This window comes from Ochlerotatus camptorhynchus, unplaced genomic scaffold, assembly GCF_037179485.1.
Source record: "Ochlerotatus camptorhynchus isolate MF236.1 unplaced genomic scaffold, CSIRO-AGI_Acam_v1.1 ptg000137l, whole genome shotgun sequence".
Lineage (NCBI taxonomy): Eukaryota > Metazoa > Arthropoda > Insecta > Diptera > Culicidae > Ochlerotatus > Ochlerotatus camptorhynchus.
Window position 1 is genome coordinate 2,752,375 of NW_027040627.1, and position 21,899 is coordinate 2,774,273.

A 21,899-nucleotide genomic window follows, 5' to 3' on the forward strand; every position below is an offset into this window, starting at 1 on the left:
ATGGATGATTATTTTACGTTTTTGTGAATGAAATATTATTGTTCTGAGTTATTATATGAGCTCGGAATAAAATCATCGCATCTTCGAATAGGAGCAGCAAGGGGGGTAATTTCACCAATGTGGCCAATCCGCTTAAAAATCAACTTGTTGAACATATTTTATAAACAATCTGTTGCATTCTTATTTCTTGAAGCCTACTTGAACTATTCATTTAATTTTAGTCTATAAAATTACTTTTCTCTACTGCGAATATTCGATAAATCAAGCGTAACTATTCAAATCGACGTATCTGATTTGGTAAACAATCCCTTCAATCGACGATTTGTGGCAACTGCTAGCTCACTCACAGAAACTAACAACACCAGCTAGTAGGGAAAAGATTCCCCTACCTGATGATGGTGTTTGTCTTTGCGTGGGTAAGTTAGCAGTTAAGACACATCGTTTATTGAAGTGATTGTGTACAGAAGCAGATACGTCGATTTCAATAGTTACGCTTGAAATGTTAGACTAGCTTGTCAAAAATGTTATAATATTTCTGAATCAGAAAATAAGTTCTATCAGTAGTTTCTTACAATAAAAAATTAATATTCCTTCAGCAGCTAGGTATATAAATGATAATTGTTTTCTTATATGAAACGATGTTAGTTTTCATTAGACATTAAAGATTTTCTCAACAAAATATTACTTAAATCAATTCGGGACAATATGAGCACCACTGATATTAAATACATTTTCTACTTAAATTCTTCAATTTTGCATTATTCCTTTTTATAAATATGACTGTATCATATGAAATCACGTTTGGAAGCAGCTGCTTTGGTAAAAAATGAGTCATTCTCACGACTGAAACAAATATAGCCTGAAATAGGCAGTACATCTTCGATTTAATTTATTCTTCGGAAAAAAAATGTTTCTTTTAAATCTTTTTATGCTAAAACTGTTCATTGTTGACCCTTCATAAAGCCTGAAGAAAACATAATATTCTTACCGGTTGCTTACAAGGGCGCTTATACTACCCCACACAGCGAAGCTATTCGTGTGGGCAAAACCTCTAGCGCCGTTGGTTTGCTTTCTACAGCGATACAATGTTCTACAAAGTTGCTCTTTTGAAAGTTTCATATTAGTTCATTTTTACGCCACATAAGTGGCGCTCGAGTCTATCTTTTGAACGGAGCATCCTAGCCGAAAAGTTTTCCCAGCAAAGTTGTGTAATTTGAAGTGTTGAGAAATGTTGTCGAAGACATCGAAACTCTATGACTCACATTAAGCGAGATATCGGGAAATTAGGAAAACTTTTTTTCCTTAGACTCGAGCGCTTTGGAACCCAGATTAAAAGTGCAACTTTTCAAATAAGAATGATTAATTCGCACTGTCACTATTGTTTATTTCAAAAACAGGAAATGGGAGCTCCCCAATGGCATTGTTTTGTGTAAAAATGTGATTGCAGCCTACTACAGGTTCCCCCCAGGGTGTTCCAGTGACTCCGGAAAGGTCAATGTGGTCACTGATCCACTTCAATTCTATAGAAAGCATATTCATGAAAATCCATGAAGAAAGAGCAGTCGCACGGCATGTTTTTGAGTAAACACGCAATTGTCCTCTGCTACAGGTACCCTCGGGGGTATCCAGTGGTTCCGAGAGCGGCCAATTTGGTCAACTTTAAGTCTATAGAAAGCATATTCATGAAAATCCATGAAGAAAGAGCTGTCGCACGGCATGTTTTTGAGTAAAAACGCAATTGCCCCCTACTACAGGTTCTCTCGGGGGCATTCCAGTGGTGGTGGTGGTGGTGGTTGTCTTTATTAAGGAGATTTTCAGCCAGACGCTGGTTCATCTCCGAGCCATTCCAGTGGTTCCGAGAGCGGCCAATGTGGTCAATGATTCACTTTAAGTCTATAGATAGCATATTCATGAAAATCCATGAAGCAATTGTCCCTTGCTACAGGTTCCCCCGGGGGTTCCCGTGATTCCGAGAGCGGCCAATGTGGTCACTGATCCATTTGAAGTTTCCTGAATGCCTATGCATGAAAAAACAAGAAGAATGAGCTGTCGCATGGCATGTTTTGTTGTAAAAATGCAATTGTCCCCTGCTCCAGGTTCCCCCGGGGGCATACTGGATGTTCCGAGAGTGGCCAATGTGGTCAATGATGCATTTAAAGTTTATCGAAAGTCTACCATGAAGAAAGAGCTGTCGCACGGCATGTTTTGAGTGATTAAATGATCTGCCCGCATTCAGAACCCTCCACCAGAACCGATTCCAGGGAAATAGCCATATCTCGGTTGATTATAGACCGATTTTAATTTTTGACATATGATTCGCTTTAGAAATGGTTCTTCTTTCGTTGTATTTACTAAAAATATATATATTTAACCAGCATCATATATAAAATTTCACCAAAAATTTAGCAAGTTAGACAAGCCCTCCGGAAATCCGGAATATCTCCGATATACGGTGACCAGGATTTATTTCGTGGCTACACCGTAGAACAATACTAGTTTTCCAGTCAAATGCTCTTGGAAGATTTAAAATAGGATCATATTTGACGAAGTTACAACACTCCAAAGTTGACCAAAAATTTGCCTATCCTAGTTATTTATTTTGAGTAACCCCTGTACCTATATATACTTAAGATATTTCTCTCATGTAGAAGAATTAAAGGAAATCTGCGAAACTGATAGATTTAAAGCTTTGTTAAAAAACCTGGAATTTTTATAGAAGAAACCAGGAAAACCGGGAAAAAACCAGGAATTCACTTGCCACCCTGCATCAGAGAATTTATGAAAACTTCAGAAATATTTCAAAATTTTCAGCAACTTACAAGGAATTCCGTGGAATTATGGGGTATTCCAAGAATTATATGATTGATTCGAAAACGTCAGAGAATTTTGAATATATATATATCAGAAAATTTGCCGGATCAACGCAACGCTGTGGTCAATGATTCATTTGAAGTTTATGGAAAGCCTATTCATGAAAAACCATGAAGAATAAGCTGTCGCACGGCATGCTTTGGTGTGAAAATTCAATTGTCCCCTGCTCCAGGTTCCCCCGGGGGCATACTGGATGTTCCGAGAGTGGCCAATGTGGTCAATGATGCATTTAAAGTTTATCGAAAGTCTATTGACGAGAAACCATGAAGAAAGAGTTGTCGCACGGCATGTTTTGAGTGATTAAATGATGCCCGCATTCAGAACCCTCCACCAGAACCGATTCCAGGGAAATGGCCATATCTCGGTTTATTATAGGCCAATTTTAGTTCTTGGCTTATGATTAGCTTTAGAAATGGTTCTTCTTTCGTTATATTTTCTAAAAATATATATGTTTAACCAGCATCATAAAATTTCACCAAAAATTTAGCAAGTTAGACAAGCCCTCCAGAAACCCGGAATAAATTTTGAGTAATCCCTGTATATACACTTAGTTTTTTCTACCGACCCGGCTGTCCAAATCTCGGCAAAATAAGTTTCACTGAGATCTCAGCAAAAGTGACATTTGATTGCTGAGTCTCGGATAATCCTTAGCTGAATCTCAGCAAACAAATGAAATGTTTGCTGAGATCTCAGTAAAACTTTTTTTGCCACAGCCGACCCCGGTAGAAAAAACTAAGTGTGTATGATCTTTCCCGGTGCGATATGGGGGTTTAACGCATTTTTTTCCAGGCAAATCCGAATTCCCGGTTTTTTCCCGGTTGGATGGACACCCTGCACAACGCCCGCCCATGACGGCACACTGCCACGACATGAGCTAGAGATGCCGACTATAAACACAACGTCTCCAACGCTCCATTATGACATGAAATTAGGCCCTCCCACCAACGTCAAGGTGCAAAAACTAGCCATGGGGAGGGTACCCCTAATAAAAATAACCATAAAAGAGAGCTTAACGACGTGTTCGGGATATCATCCAAACCATTTGTGGGATAATTACCCATCCGAGATACAGTTCGTTTATGGTATTTGTTTATTAGGGACTTCATTTCCAGATTTCGATTCTAATATAAAAGTTTAAAGTGTAGATATCTTAACCATTCTGTAGTGGTAATCATACTTCAAAATATATTGATATTACACACCAAATTTCGTAAATTGTATCGGTAATTTTTTTTTGCTGAATCCGTCCTGTAAAATATAATTTTTACCGATAGTTTTGTGAAATGTATTGTTTTACCATTTTTCCGCAATGAAAAATACTGAATTTCTGTAATTTACAGAAAATTACCGAAAACTGTAAACAAATATTGCTGATCGAAACTGTAAATGGCTTAAATTTTACAATACTGTAAAAAAAATGTGACGAACGTACTGTAAATATAGCCTTTTACCAAAATAAACGGTAGTGAAGTGCCAGATTCTTGTAAAAATTACCGAACAGATATGAAAAATTCGTACTGTCAACAACCATTTAGAGTTTGAGTGGTCTTTGTTTCTCCGGTGAGAAAAGTAAGTACTTATGTTTTTTTTGCTATAATCTATGTAATCTATAGTGAACGTAACTTTATTTTGCATTCAATCCTAGGCCAATCACTTCTAGTCAACAGTCATCATGGACGATAAGCAACCGAACTGCGCAGTTTTTAATGATCCTCCTTCATATCGCAGTTTGGCACCGATAACTTTATCCATGTTCGAGGATAACAAAGCGGTCGGTAAAAAATTTACGGAACGCAATAGCACGCTATTGTACACTTTACCAATCATTCAGCAAAGTTTACAACGTGGTTCAGTATATTTTGACAGGTAAAAAGCGAAGATAAATTTACTGAATATACTGTAAAACAACAAAAAATTACCGAACCGATTACCGAATGTTCTGCTGTTCCGTATTCGGTAAAAAATTACAGTGTACTGTAAAAAAATCTTAGTGTGTAATAATGGATTTCAAACTTTAACTGTTGACTGGATACGTCCACAAAACTGGAAGAATCCAGTTTAAACTGGTTTGTTGTCATTACTGCTCTGTAGGGGAAAGTGCCAACGGAGCAATGTGGCCTTTGCGCTTAAAAATAAACTTATTGAACATATTTTACAAAAAAATCTGTTGCCGGCTTAATGCCTCAATACCTACTTGAACTATCCATTTGTTTTTCTTTTCTTAGCGGCGGCTAAGACCAATTTGGTCCATCTAGCCTCTATTCTATTTTAGACTAAAAAATTACTTTTCTCTCGTACGAATATTCGAAAAATGTTAGACTAGCTCAAAATGTCAAAAATGCCATAAGATGTCTAAATCATAAAATAACATCTATGTAGTATCTTATAACTTATCATTAATATTCCTTCAGCAGCTATATAAATGCAATGTTTTTTATATAATGTCCGGGCCAACAGGCTTATTGGCGTTAGTGAAATGTGCAAATCTAGATAGCGCTTACTCTTATTTACATATACATATGCATTGGTAATGGCAAGCAAACATTGTTAACCTGATATAAATACATAAAGAATAAGTGAAAACACCACAACACTTGAATTAATCATTTTGTCAAGCTTCTGCATTCACGTTCCATCAGATGTCACAGCTGCTGTTTGCGGTGACATCTATCGGAAACTAGACACAATCTGTTTTCCTATAATTGTTCACAGAGGACACTGCAGTGCAAAACCTGTCTGGTACCTCTATATATGCATTTAGATTATTATTCGAAGTCCCTCCTTTTTTACACATTCTGCACACAAAATAGCTCACCTCTCACAGAATTTCCCGCCGAATTTTATGTATGGGGCGGGGCATAAAGTATCTTTTGCGCAGAATATGTAAAAAAGGAGGGACTTCAAATGTTAAAGCAAATGCATATATAGAGGTACCAGACATGTTTTGTAGTGTCAGGTACTCTATTTTGTAATCTGTGAAAGGGAAATCACAAATCGAGTGTCAACAAAATACATGGCATGTTGAGAGATTGAGCTTGTGAGAGAGAATTTCTCTCTTAAATTTGAATATTTTTTTGGCTCTCTGGGACTGGTAGTAAAGCAGGTAAAGTTGTATGGGGAAAAATTATTTTTATTTAATTGTAGCTTGTTTAACAATAATTTCCGGGAAAAAAATTAACGACGAAAGTCCCTGATTAATTTCTTTAGGTTGTCGTTCGCTTTTTTTTTCACCTGAATGTGCACCGGAAGCGAATTATTCCCACTTCTCTCAATTTCTATATGGGGATTTTTATCACTTCCTACCAGCGGAACAGCGCCATCTCTGTGGAAAATGGTCGAACAAAATGATTAATTGGAATCCAAAAAACTCTGCAAAAGGTTGATGGTAACAAACCATCAGGAAAAAGAACGTAAACATTGAGGCGAAACCGACAATGTCAAAAGCTAGCAGGTGAAACATGGGGGCGAAATGGCTTCTGTGAACGCAGCCGGGCGAATTACCTCGGGGCGATACAAGATACTATAAATCGAAAGGGCGCATGCAACATTTTCATTTTTTTTTTCAAGCTGTAAATACAAATAGGGGAAAAGTTGGCTTCGGCAATACCTTAACCTATTATCGTCAGGGGGTAAACAACGTCCTTGAGAGTTCAATTTTGGCATGGTGGATACATTGTGTTTCAGAGCAGCTATTGGCCAAATTTGAGTGCTCTAGGACTTTGTTTACCCCCTGACGATAATAGGTTAGGGTATTGCCGAAGCCAACATTTCCCCTTATAATATTTTTATTGATCTCACAATAATCGAAGAAAACATATCGCGTCATCTGTCGCGCAAAGGTAAATGCTTCAAACGTATTTGATAGCAAAGATTACAACCTCAGAAGAAAGGTTTGTGTATTTCTAGATAGAGCTGGAATTAGGGCGTAACAGCCTTTGGCAAATTGACATCACCAACGAGTATAGGGGATGACTTCCGCTACTCGATGGATATGTTGGTTTGTGTAGGCGTGCATTGAATTCCTAGAAATCAACGAGAGAAGGCATTTTTTACAAAGGCTGTTACGCACGAATTCCAGCTCTATCGAGATTTGCTCATTTTTCCATGTTAACCAATAGGTTATAATAATTAGAAATAGTACAGTTTTTGAGATGGCTTTATAGATTATTTTATATTTAATTATTCTTGTTCAAAATTTCAGATTTCTTTTCCTTAGTTCAAGCCCATTACGACATTGGCCCTTATTCCAACTCTATCTAGAAATGTTTATTGATGTTCGTATTCCATTGCAATGTTTATTACATGTTATTACACGAAACAGCTGTTAGCAGTGACGTGAATTTCACTGTTCGCAGTATGGAATGTTATGGTAGAGTGACGTCGTCACTTGAGTGCTCAGCAATATTTACAATATTTTTGCTTCTATCACCAGCAAGCTGCCTGTTGGCCCGGTCCTAATAAAAACGTCATTGGTTTTTTATATGAAATGATGTTTTTCAAGTTTTCAATAAATATTAAAGTTTGTCTTAACAAAATATTACTTAAGTCCATTCGAGGATTTAGCTCCAGACGAATCTAGAACCACACTACCGTTCATACTGGCGACATCACTCTGATGAGACAACGAAACCCTACCCCCAAGCTCCTCTCCTTTTCCTATCCTTCTACAGTGTACCCCTCTAACCTCGGGTAAGCCGCGAGTAATCGGCCCAACTCCTACTTGACATAGAATTAAGTGAATTTTGTTACAAAAGCACAATGAATTATCGGCTCCGTAAAGCTAACGCGATTGAGCCTTACAAATAAACGAACTAGATAAAAAAAAAAGTCCATTCGAGGCAATATGAGCACCACTGATATTTAAAACATTTGGTCCTTAAATTCTTAAATTTTGTATTATTCCCTTTATAAATACGACTGTATCATATGAAATCACGTTTTGAAGCAACTGTTATGGTCATTCACAAGACTGAAAAAATAGCCTTAAATAGACAGTAGGTACTTCTTAAATTTAATTTATTCTAAAGAGCAGAATTCATTCGAATTTTCCACTGAATTTGTGATTTTCTTAACGAGGCGAAACTATAGTCGCTATATTCATAGTCTGGCGGATAGAATCTCGGGAACCAATTGAGCTGTCAAATAGCGGAACCAATCGAACAAATCACGACCAACAACAGAAAAGAGCGCACCAGCTATTGCGAACAAAATTTCGGAAAACGTTTTCTCGTGACTCAAGGCTCGCCTACACAAACTAACACCATCTTTAGGTTGTGGAAAGTTTCCCCTATCTGATAATGCTGGTAATTTACCTTCAATTGGCGAGGAAAGAATAATCAACGTTCGGTTTATAAAAGTTGATAGCACCTTTTCAATTGATGGTTACAATATATTGAATTGGTTCAATATATGAATATAGCGACTATAGGCGAAGCTAACCCACTTTCCTCTACATCAATAATACACTGGTGGAAATAAATATAAAGACACTTTCAAAAGCATGGCTCCTCCCAAATCTAAAGGCTGGCGCACAATGCATAAGTTTCTGAGTTTTTTGACAGATAATGCATGGGCTAACTATCAAAAAGCCTGAAAACTTATCCATTGTGCGGCGGCCTTAAGAATCAGAGGAATTCTAAATCATGTGTGTTTAAAAGCCACATTATCATGCTACAATAAGAGCTCAATAAAGAACCAATGTGCGAATTACTTTTTCGAAGGGACGTATGGCTTTTGTAAAAAATGCAACTGATCGTCGATTTTGCGTAGCTAGTAGCTCGCCCACGCATACTAACACCACTATCAGATAGGGGAAAATTTCTACGGTCTACGGTCCATACAAATTTCCAAAAAAATGTATGGACCATTGTCTACGCGGGGGAGGGGTGGGGTGGTATAAAACCTCTAAAAATCGGTCAACATAGTTTATGAACAGCCCCTTAGTGATATTAGTGATTTTTTTTTTAAATAAACGTTGAATTTGATATTTCCTTAACTGTGTCAAATATAGTACATTAGTGGAACTTGCTTCTCTGCAGTAATCACTGAGCAGCACAAAGTGGATCGTAATTTTTGTTCCCAACAAAATGCATAGTGGTAAAATAAATTGAATCAGAAAAATCGTCCGTGATTCATGATCCGAAGTTCAATGACTAATGAGTAAGAGAAAATATCTTTACCTACGATCAATTTGAAACGATTTTAAATTGGAAACCTGCACAGCTTTTTGTATTTGTTCGTTGCTTTCCTTTTATTTAAATATTCATGATAAAACAATTTGTGAGTTTCAAGATTTTAGAGAAAAAAGAGACCCAACCCGGAATAGTGACAGAAAATCACACATCTTTGCCAATAGCGTTTTCGTCAATATTGAATGCTACTTTGATATCGAGGACTTTGTGCTCGTTAAATAAGAATTTTCCGCATCATGCAAAGGAACCCACTCAGAAGTTCAAACCCTCAGAGCTCTCATATTTTTTGCTGATATTATAACACACTTCTCTCCAAACATGACAAACAAGCGCGTTTTCACTTATTAAAAAGTGTGAAAAAATGCACTTTTACATAAAATCGTTAAGTTGTCTTCGGTGTACTTATTCCTTATGAGGCAAGCAATAAGTACTCCGAAGATAACAAAACGATTTGACGTCAACTTGCCCTTTTATCACACTTTCTGCATTTTTAAAGCAATCCAGTTTAAGTTGCAACAAACAATACAAAACAAACAAGCTTCACCGCAACTAGTTTAAACAGGACAAATCAATATATTTATAGCTTTTTGCATGTGAGACATAGATATGCAGTCTAATCTACAATTATTAGGAACGTTTGATTTATAAGAAAAAGATTTATAACAATCGATTTTTGATTTTTTTTTTCACTCAACTTTGCCTGAGTCATCGAAATTAGATACAGAACGTTGTTGGCCTATCCTTCTGGCGTATCACAACCCACCATTGTATATATTAGCTGCTGTGCCTGATGTCTCAGAAATTATTCACCCCGAAAGCCACTGCTGCAGCGTTTGGCAGCTCTGGTTGTGTGCCACAAACACCCAGAGACCAGTTACTCGCGCACACACACCACCAGGCAGCATACATTTTCTGCTGGCTGATGTAGTCACGAAGCGAGAGCCCCGTTATTGAAGGTTTTTCTTCTTTTACCACGGTAGGAAAAAGAGTATTAAAAATTGCACAATCTTCATTTTTGCAGCCCCTCGGTTGCGTTTTTTTGGAAGCATCCAGAATTTTTCCCTGATTTTTGAGAACAATGTGCTATTTCGTTGCTTGGCCAAACACACCACACCAGGAGTAAAAAGAGGGGTACGTTCGAAGCCGGAACCCGTACACCAGTAGCAATTGGTGAGACCCAACCTTAACCCCATTCGCACGGTGACGAAGGAATGGTTGTCTCTACTAGTAGGAAAACTTACCTTGTTAATTCTTTTTAACGCCATCTGTACTGCGGTGTGGAGTAACCTCCGCTCTGTGGGAGTGTTTTTCTTGGTAAAAACCGACGAAAATTCGCTTTTCTGCAGCAAATTTGGAAATCTCCTGCCTGCTAGCTCGCTGCTTCTATTTCACACTCGATAGGAAAAAGTCCGTCTGCTTCAGCTTCTTTGCTAACTTCTTCTTCCCCTATTGGCTCTTGCGATACTCACGCACACACGCACCCAGAATTCACAAAGGGGGAGAGCAGTGAAAAAGAACCGAAGAAAACTGAAACGAGAAAACGAATGTGTCCGTGTATGGGGATTCGGTTCTCCTGCCTGCCTAGTTTCTTCTAGAGCAGAAAACGAACAATTTCGGCTCGATTCCGCGTTTGTTTAGGTAATCACTTCAAGCCGTGAATCTAGGGAAATTAAATCAACGAGAAATATTTCCGCGAACGCGAACTGTCTTTTGAATGAGGACGAAAAAATACTCTTCCGAAATCGGTGCAAACCAGGCCGACGAAAACGTATTACAAGATGGCTACGGTTTTTCCTCTTCCTTGCCTTGCTTGATGGTTTCGCTGTCGCTCCACTCGCTCGATTCGATGACGACTCCCTCCGATACTTCAAAAAATAGTTTTTTTTTTTCACTCACGTCGTAGCACACTGACAGTTTTGCCACACTGGCTGATTCATTGACAGATAAACGATAGATCTGTCATCATTTTGCGCACAAAGCGCACAAACGAAGAGCAGAAAAAACAAGCGAGGTTCCCTGAGTGACTACGGAAGTCAAGTTGATTGAAAACCGTGCACAAGGCAACGGGAGTTCTTCTCTCACTGAGCAAATATGATTTTTCTCTCGGACCAAACGCAATGGAGATCAGTGTTGCCAGTTTTATATAACTGCTATCAAAACCAAAACATAAACCCCAAGCCCATTAACAGCAAAACACTTGAATTTGTTGACTTTAATAGCAAATCGTTATATTTTTTTTAATATCATGAAAGGGCATACCGAATTTGATCTTATCATAGGAGCTTAACTTCACATTAGTTAGATTTACTATTGACATGAATTTCATTGAATATAAAAAAATAATAAATTAAAACAAACTTGACTAGATAAGCAATATTGACTATCGTAAATTGAACTTTCTGACGTTTGTAACACGCACACTTGCGTAATTCAATTGTCAAGTGCGAAGTTTGTTATCCTCATTTTCGCTCCAGCCAAAAATGTTGATTTGGTATTTTTATCCTAACTTTCGGACTATCAATACTCGTGCGTATAGAATGGACTATTACGCACTTACAACAAAGTTGATAATATATTATAGCCATGCATAACCCTATTTTATTCCTTGATTTTTTCCGTCGATCTTGTTTTTCGTGCTGAGCACCAATGCTACCGACGCCAGGGAGGCAGCCATTGTTCGGAATCATCACACATATTATTTATTATGTCGCTAAGTAGACAAAATAATTAACAACAAAACTATAATGTCAGGACAAAGTGTACAAGATACGTCCTAATTTAATGATGCATAACAAAGCAAAAGTATGCCAAAACGTTTTATATTACCGTAATTCGAAACAGGGGTTATCGATGAAATAAACTTCCAAGTTAATGAGATATGAAGAATCACTGCTCAATGAATGATTAGCGAACAAATAAAAAATTCTACTAATTATCCATATTTCAGATGATTAAGAAAGACCAGGGCATTGCACAACTGATGTTAGATTCTAAAAAAAAACAGTTTTTCGTAATGTTGTCTTTCACTTTGAAAGCTTCAAATAATTCTAAGCTGAGGCCACATTTATCAGGTCTCAAGTGCAGGAGCTACACTCCAGGAGACGACGAGAAAAAAAAACTACCCACAGGCCCCAAGCAGCTCCCGGCTGTTTTTTCTTACAAACAGTTCATATGAAATTCACTTCGTTCGTCTTCAATGAGGCCATGCATTCTTCAAAAAGTACTATAAAGCAGGACACTAAGTGGCAATAAATGGTAAATGATTAACCAATTCGAATGACGAACTGTTTAAACATTTTTCGCTAATCAATTGCCTCATTTTGATGACGGTTTAAGAATGACTGTCATAAAATTTATGCAAAATGTGTATGGTTAACCATAATTGGTTAAGTGGACCCTACACGACTGTTTGTATTGACAATAATCGTATTGTCAATATATTCTATATTGACGTCAATACATCGGTATTGACAATATTTTTGTATTCACATCATCAATATTATTGTCAATACTTGTAAGTATTGACAATATTTCTTACCGTGTGGGGTTTGCTTTAATCTTGAATGCCCTGATATAATCCAATGAGATTCTTCAGCCATTCCCACTCTTTCTAAGTAGGTACAGCTATATAAATGAATTTCGTGTTTGCATTGCTAGATAGTTAATTTCTTGTTTTGTAACATAACAACATGACGATAACTTGATTTATGGCATTATTTTATATATTCGATGCACGTAATAAATTTATTTATTAAATTTCACGTGACATGCGATCAGTGCTGCAAAATTTCGACAATACACGGTGATACTCAAAATTCTGCTTTGGTCACTCGTTTGAGCTAACAGTCATCGTCAAGGCAAACCATGTCAATTGTCAGTAGCATTTTAGTCAGTGACGAACATGTGCTGATTTGTTTATTAGCTAAATTTGAAATGAAATTAAATGGCTTGAGCAAAACAATTACATGGAGCCATTAAAGTGAATAAGCATCTACGTCCTGAACCGCTTGGATAACAATAATGTGTCTCAGAATGCAAGAAATTACACTTTCTGTTACCAGGTGAATCTTTGTCATTGACGAAAAAATGAATGAGATTTTGACAAAGATTTTATTGAGGATCAAGTCTATCATTGACTATGTGAAAAACAATTTTGTCAATATCGCGCAAAAGTCTGTCAATGACAATGACAAATCTCAGCACTGCATGCGATGCTTAAATTTCTTAACATTCATAATATTTATTAAGGATTGATTTTGATCAAATGCCCTAAATAGTTCGCATGTGAACATAACTACATATGTAACTGGCAACACTGATATTTTCTCCAGTCACTCACCTCTCTCTTTAACTCAGTCGTCATCGACCATCTTGCGCTGCGAGCTCACCGACCGATTCGGTCGGCACTGCTCTTTTCATGCACTCACGAGTCACGACGGAATGGAACCCTTATCGCCCCTTGAAGAGGAAAATCGCATACTATCAATTTTAGAGGAAAGACCGTAACCAAATATATTCCGTTCTGCGACTGATAATTTTGCACTCGAATTATTTCTGCTACTTTTCACTACACAATGAAATAAGTAATCACCAGAAAATCTGCCTGTATCGCACTAGAACGATCTCCAGCAGATCCACGAAAACTTCTTCCACACAACACCTTCTGACTACGAAATGTAGAATGAGTAGCTCTTTCTCGTACGTCGTACTCAACAAGGACTGAGCGCTCACGTCTATGCCCAGTGGATTAGGGTTGATTCGAATGAACGCTGGGAAACATGAAGCAAGGCTAACACAAAACATGTGAGAATGATAACAAGTAGTTTATTCCCACCATTGCACAATGGGGTATTTTCTTATTCCAGCGGGCCAAAAATATAAAACCACCCCAACTCACCAAAAGCACTCTCGGATAAACTCAACATAATTTTAAAATTGGTTCGTTTATTTACTAGGCTCAGTCGTGTGTGACACTTTGCGGTGCCAAAAAACAGGAATGTTTGAATTTACATTTTAAACAGCAGTAGTTCTAGGTTATTATTGGGTACCAATTACTCGTGACGGGCTCGAGGTTAATGGGTAACAATTTCGATTGGAAGGAGCTCCCTTCAGATACTACTCTCGGACGGTTGACCAAATCCTGGCTGGGCAGGGGCAATATTAGCACAGAAACAGGAGGATAATAAGACTGGGACTACATAACATATGTGGAACTGCATGCAAAATAACTTTCTAAAAGTTGACCCCTTTTTGTATTGCCTTTTTATTTTGAACATGCTTCAAATGTTTGAAAGAAACATACTTAATTTTAAATTATATTAGCATTCGAATGTAGGATAAAGCAAAAAAAAAGTTGGAAGGGTTGTATACTAGATACGACCGCAGGGTTGGCGTTGGATAACGTCTGTTATGTGTTGTACTTAATTGTGTATATTATATTTTAGGAATATTCCTTAATAACTCTTTTGCGAAAGTTTGGTGGTCCTGTAAAGGGCCGTTTTGATGGGCTGATGTTGTTGACAATGATGGAACGAACGACCTTGTTAGACGCTTATATAGTAGAACAGAAAATATCAGAGGTGTCAGATACTCGCATACGTACGTTAAACCACAAACGAAGTGACAGACGGAGCGGCTCGAAAACTTTGGTGACTAACCTTCTATTGCATTCAAAGTGTTTTTTATGTTACTTCATACGCGAAGTTAACGATTTTCAGAGTTGGTTGGAAATGCTAACATGAAGCTTTAGTGTGATGATTTATTAGTTAGAGAATGATCTTTAGAAGAGGGTAGGTAGATAGTTCCGTTAGAGTACGGCAGTATGAAAATTGAATAGAAGTTGAAAATGAGCGAAGGGCCATTAAAGCGACAGTTTTCAAGATAGACGCACATTTTTGCCTAGCCCGTACGATGTACGCATGCACATTTTTGCCTGTGGACTTGGAGACATACTTCAAGTCCCCGCGTACATCGTACGGGCTAGGCAAAAATGTGCGTCTATCTTGAAAACTGTCGCTTTAATGGCCCTTCGCTCATTTTCAACTTCTATTCAATTTTCATACTGCCGTACTCTAACGGAACTATCCACCTACCCTCTTCTAAAGATCATTCTCTAACTAATAAATCATCACACTAAAGCTTCATGTTAGCATTTCCAACCAACTCCTTCTATTGCAATTTTTCAGTGTACCACATGGCAACACCACTACTACTGGATTGTACCAATGGCAACACTACTATTGGATTGAACTAGCATTTTCACCAAATGTACTAGAATATTTTGGTTCTATCTCTTTCACTCTACTCAAAACTGAAATGCATAAAAAAATTACAAAATGATACGCACTCTTTGCACACTGTCAAAGAATCATTGTACACAAAATCAACTTTGTTCAAATAAAAACAAAAAAACTAACCCATCTGGTGGATGATGGCACAAGCTTCCAAGAAAATTCTATTACAGTGAACCACATTATTTTAATGGATTTCTTCGCCAGTAAGTCGTCTGTCACTTCGTTTGTGGTTAAACTCTTTCTTGATAATGTTGTGGCCCTGAGAACTGCAGCAGCTGGGCATTCCATGACGGCGGCCCAGTATACCGGAGCACTGGCACCAACGCACTCGGCGTAGTTGCCCTTTCACCCCCAGGCTTTGCTGCCGTTGCTCTGCTTCCGCTGCTCTGGTACTGCTGCTCTGCTGCTGGGTCGACGAACGGATAGACAATGATGGAACGGGCGACCTTGTTGGACGCTTATATAGTAGAACAGAAAATATCAGAGGTGTCAGATACTCGCATCTGATGTCTCGGTTGGAGAAAGTATAAGAATATAAAAAAAATCAATTGATTTTCACCATCTTTAGACAATGGTTTACTTTTAACCATTTTTCAATAGTTTACAGAATGAAATCGATAGTTTTGAAAGATTCAGCAAATTGCTAGAAATATTTCCAATCGATTGATGCCATTATCTCGTAAATCTAACGAGAGACGGTTGAGTTATTTTTCGTAACGCATCCAAAATGACTGTTTTCAATTATGTACCCCGTATGTTGCCGAAACACGTTATCCAACGTCAAAAAATGGATTGCAATGAGATGAAAAAACGATCTGCAGACAGGGCATCTAAGCTCCTGCTCTTTTTCGGGTGTGATTGAGGGTGGCCTGTGGATGTTGGGGTCCTGGTCCGAGATGCGGGGACCCGTCGGGGTGAGTGTCCGGAGGTTCCAATTCAGTAAAACCAGTGAAACTTTGTGATATTAGCGTCGCTTTGTCGTTTCTAACGCTGGTCCTCATACCGGCCTCTTTCTACGTTCGATGTTGGAGGATCCGGAATAGATTCAAAATCCATTTCGGAATTTCGTTTTTCTTCCGACGTCATGTGAAGGAGGATGATACAGGGATCGGCATCAGAAACGACAGAGTGACGTCGATACTGTGGGGTTCCTCCGGTTTTATCGAGCTTGAACTTTGTTCAGACACTTACCTAGTGTTCTATTCGGGGGCATTCGGAGGTTATGTAGTGAAACACACTCGTACGATCTAGCACTTTATTCTTACCTATATTTACAGTGGTGTTATCTGCTCGAGAGCGGTCAAGGAAAAAGAGCCCGATACAATGGGTTGTTCTGCTTTTATATAATTTACATTAGTGTTGCCTGATAGGACCTCTATCAACCTAACCGGAAATACATGATTGTTTCGTTAACTTTCGTTAATGTTATCTAGATATACTACACCTAGGTGGGTTTCCGGATCCATGATTTTGTTTTTGTTGCGGGCCATTTTCATAGTTGATTGGCAAAGCTGGGGCAATTTTTTTTTTCCGAATGTAAACAAGAGGGAAAAAAGACAGGACACGCTAAAAATCGTTTACCCAAATCTTATATTGTTGAAATAAACCTCGAAATAAACATGCTTTTGACTTTAATTCGAACATATATATTTTTGTTGCAAACATGTTTTTAATTTATTTTGAATTATTCGTATGTTTATTGAATGAACATTTACATTTTTGATTTAAATGAACAAAATTCGGTTCCGTGATCCTCGTGAATATCATAAGAAATTCTATTTGAGAAATCATATAGATTTCATTGGAAACATATAATGTTCATGTGATTTAGTGGTGAAATTTCCAATCATTAGATCACATGAAAGTTATGTGAAATTCACATGGATATTTTCCACTGGTTATGAGATTTATTTTATGAGTATAGTGATGTCTGATTATTTTTATACGAATAATCCAAGTAAAATATTTGTAATCGGTTATATCAACAATCAATACGAAACTAACGATTTTAAATTGGCTCACCACTTTAGTAGCCTATTGGTCCCAAGCAAACGATTAACGTACCCTATTCTAGTTGAAATTCTATTACTACACTATGTTTGTTTTGATTCGCTATGAAAGTTTGACAGATAACATCAGGGGTGTGTGGATTCATGCAGAACATGCAGGGGTGAGTGAAATAGCTTGGGACTGCTTGGGACCGTTGTTCTGGTACTGAGTGAGCCAAAAATAATAATGATTTTCTTCGGGACCCAGTGGTCTTAGAGTTACCTCTATGGTTATATCATGCCGATATAAGCATTAACTTCTCCAGAGGATCATCCCCCATCGTTTCAAACATGTTCTACAATCTAATTGGTGGAAAAATGACAGCACAGCAAGCAAAGCATAATCGATTAGTTGTTAATAAAAAATGGGACATCTCTGATTTTGGTTAGTTTGTTTTGATAAAAAAAAAACGCGAAATTTCAACTGTACCGAGGGGGCAGCATAACCTCAAAAATACCTTGCATACGGAGGGTATTCATTAGATGAAAGGGACGGTCAAAGAAAACACTAAAATATACAGTTTTTTCTTCTTCCGACTGTTTCTTCTTAGTATTCTTCTTTGAACCTGCAGTAGAATCATTTTTTTTTTAATCTTAATTAATTCTTTCCGGAACCCGTTATCTTAAGGGACAGTAAAAAGTAAAGATTGTTCAATATACTATTATTATATCGTCAACACTGCGTTTCGTTTCACAATGTTTCATTTTACTTTCCTCCATTCCATGTGCTGAATGTCGTTAGAAAAATTTTTAGTTTGCACGGCGTGCAGATTAGCGGAGTTCAAATTAAAAAGTGTGCAGATTAAAAACGGTCAGATTACCGGGGCTCCACGGTATCAACACGATAAACAGACATCTCTACAGACATAACACTCACAAGTTGTTCATCATACACGCATTTAACGGTTAATTCAAATGTTTCTTAATAGTTGGTAGTACCAACAATCAATACGAAACTAACGATTTTAAATTGGCTCACTACTTGACTAGCCTATTGGTCCCAAGCAAATCGATTACGTACCCCATTCTAGTCAAAATTCTAGCACTACACTATGTTTGTTTTGATTCGCTATGAAAGTTTGACAGATAAAATGAGGGGTTAGTTGATTTTCCTATGATTCGAGGGGTGAATCAATTAGCTTGGGACCGAAGAGAGTACCAGAGCTGAGCCAAAAAGTTGAGCACGTTTCTTCGGGACCTTCTTGTCTTAGAGTTACCTCTATGGTAGTACCAACAATCAATACGAAACAAACGATTTTAAATTGGCTCACTACTTGACTAGCCTATTGGTCCCAAGCAAACGATTAACGTACCCCATTCTAAAAAAATCAAAAATCAAAAATCAGCTTGACCGCCCACGGTTGCTGCTCTGTTATTACCAGATCAGCTGCAATTACACAGAGAACCAACAGATGATGTTTGGGACTAACATTCATCCTCAATGTGTAAGAACTGGAGATCTAATATGTAGCAATACCAGCGCCGGCCGTGTCCGAATGCAGGTCAACTAGGGAATGGGAAGGAATGTGTTGACGTGGTACTCGCTGTGAAGGAAACCGAGAAATCCTCTGCGCTTCCACGAGAAATCACTGGGATGTTGGATGTGGGGAAAGGTTGCACGCACACGCAGGGATCGTTTTTTGGTAGAGCGATTATAATACACAAACACACACACACACACACACGCGCGCGTTCTCATCCAATTTCTATTTTTAGATCAGGACCCACACTGTGGTAAGTGATGCGATCGGTGTTAAAGAAGAATTTGTTTTCATTAAAATCTAGTGGGTATAGAATAAGGCAAAGTGAAAAATTGCAAGGAAGGGGACGGGCCTGGGATTGAACTCCCGACCTTCTGCTCAGTAAGCAGAAACGGTAACCACTGAGCTACCGAGCCTCGTCCAAACGATTAACGTACCTCATTCTAGTCGAAATTCTAGTACTACGCAATGTTTGTTTTGATTTGCTATGAAAGTTTGACAGATAAAATGAGGGGTTATTGGTTTTTCCTATGTTTCGAGGGGTGAATCGATTAGCTTGGGACCGAAGAGAGTACCAGAGCTGAGCCAAAAAGTTGAGCACGTTATTTCGGGACCTTCTAGTCTTAGAGTTACATCTATGGTAGTACCATAGAGATAACTCTAAGACAAGTAGGTCCCGAAGAAACGTGCTCAACTTTTTGGCTCACCTCTGGTACTATCTTCGGTCCCAAGCTTGTCGAATCACCCCTCGAAACATAGGAAAAACCAATAACCTCTCATTTTATCTGTCAAACTTTCATAGCGAATCAAAACAAACATTGCGTAGTACTAGAATTTCGACTAGAATAGGGTACGGTAATCGTTTGCTTGGGACCAATAGGCTACTAAAGTGGTGAGCCAATTTAAAATCGTTAGTTTCGTTTTGATTGTTGGTAGTACCAACAATCAATACGAAACTAACGATTTTAAATTGGCTCACCACTTTAGTAGCCTATTGGTCCCAAGCAAACGATTAACGTACCCTATTCTAGTTGAAATTCTATTACTACACTATGTTTGTTTTGATTCGCTATGAAAGTTTGACAGATAACATCAGGGGTGTGTGGATTCATGCAGAACATGCAGGGGTGAGTGAAATAGCTTGGGACTGCTTGGGACCGTTGTTCTGGTACTGAGTGAGCCAAAAATAATAATGATTTTCTTCGGGACCCAGTGGTCTTAGAGTTACCTCTATGGTACTACCCATCACAATGTACTCAACAGATGGTGCCCAGCAAAAAAAAATGTAATATCGATCAATGTTATTCAAGCTGATGTATGAAATAATGATGTAATCCAGCTTTCCATGCCTTTCGGAGACGAGCCAGCCAACGGCTGAAAGTCTCCTTAATAAAGATATATATAAAAAAAAAAAGCTTTCCATGCTCGGTAATGGCGGCCTGTTTGTATGAATAAATGTATCCTTCACTGTGCTTTTTGACACTAACTGGAGGGCGTATGTTGTTCCATTTTCTTCTGTTCCTGGGAGAGGGAAAGGGAAGGGGTTGAAATTCGAACATCCAGATAGTGTCAAAAAGCACAGTGAAGGATACATTTATTCATACAAACAGGCCGCCATTACCGAGCATGGAAAGCTGGATAGTAAAAAGCAGATACAATATTGCGCATTTCACACCAAATTGAACTAATAAGCGCGTTTTCACTTATTAAAAAGTGTGATAACATTGCAAGTTTACATCATATCGTCTTGGTGTCTTCGGTGCACTTATTCCTTATGATGCAAGCAATAAGTGCTCCCAAGACATCAAAACGATTTGACGGAAATGTGCACTTCTATCACACTTTTTGCATTTTTGGGACAGTCCAGTTTCAGATGCAATCAGCAATATTACATTAATGGATGTAATTTTGTTCGCAAAATCGATGTACATCGTACAACCACAGACAAACAGACATAACACTCGCAAGTTGTTCATCGAACAAGCATTTAACGGTCAATTTAAAAGTAGCATAGTTGGTAGTACCGCCACCTGTGGCACGCATAGTCAATTCCCTTGCGTTTGACGTTTGCACACTACCGCAATCTGTTCATCGTACTACCCACCACAGTGTACTCAACAGATGGCGGTAATGTTTTAGCGACGATGTTTTACAGTGAGAAATATTCAATGTGTTATGTCTGTTTGTCTGTGGTACAACGTTATATTACACAACCGATGGATTGACCTGGTTGCAGCAGTTTGGATGTAATATTCAACAACTTTTTTTTCTTTGCGGTATTGTTTTAGCGACAATTTTTACAGTGCGAAATATTCAATGTGTTATGTCAGTTTGTCTGTGGTATACTGCCACTATATTTGCATAACAGTCCTATGTAGATAGGAAATCCATAGGACATGGGACTGTTATGCGAATAGTGGCAGTATAGTTATCATCATCCAATGATGTACAGAGAGAGGTAAAGCAGATCGTGAAATATGGTTGGATTAGTAAACCAAAACACCAACGTAAACACAATTAGTGACGTCACTAATTGCTTGTATCTTAAAGAGGTTTCAATCACACAACTTAGAGCAACCGTAACGGTCGTTGTCATTTGCGCGACTATTTTAACAGCGCACAGCGCTCTCATTTTAGTTTAGTCACTCTTCTCCACACCGGTCACTGCTATCGCGGTTATCAATTTACTCGCCTTTGTCCGTACCGGTAGTGAGCATTTTGACATTTCTACGAATAGGAACCTTTCTCCCGCGCTGCTATCGCGCTGCTAAATTTGGTAGCGCGCTTCTCACCGAGAAGCCGACTGCTATTTTAGTTACTCGTATGGCAACCCCCGATACGGTAGCTGCGCTATGATGAGGGCTGCTAAAATGAGTTTAGCAGCGTACCGTTACGGTTGCTCTTAATCGATTGCTTCACCTCGGTAATCCATTCATTGATCATCATCAAGTTCCCACCTCTGCAAAGGTTTTTATACATTCTGTTCGGTATTTATGATTTCTACATGATTGATCA

General features: G+C 38.2%; 1 protein-coding gene across 2 annotated transcripts in view; it reads right to left on the reverse strand.

Annotated features, from left to right (window-relative positions):
* Positions 1-13,755, reverse strand: part of eff (ubiquitin-conjugating enzyme E2 eff) — a 37,076-nt gene extending 23,321 nt beyond the window's left edge. Inside the window, exons 1-2 of one of the 2 annotated variants that reach the window (XM_065221053.1) lie at positions 13,654-13,755; positions 10,304-10,589 (exon numbers count right to left, since the gene is read on the reverse strand). In XM_065221053.1, coding sequence (XP_065077125.1) covers positions 10,304-10,327 — 24 coding nt within the window. In that variant the 5' untranslated portion in view covers positions 10,328-10,589; positions 13,654-13,755. Of the gene's footprint in view, positions 1-10,303; positions 10,590-10,794; positions 10,914-13,653 lie in introns of those variants that run through there. The other variant, XM_065221054.1, reaches the window with a different exon arrangement.
* Between the last annotated feature and the right edge of the window lie 8,144 nt (positions 13,756-21,899).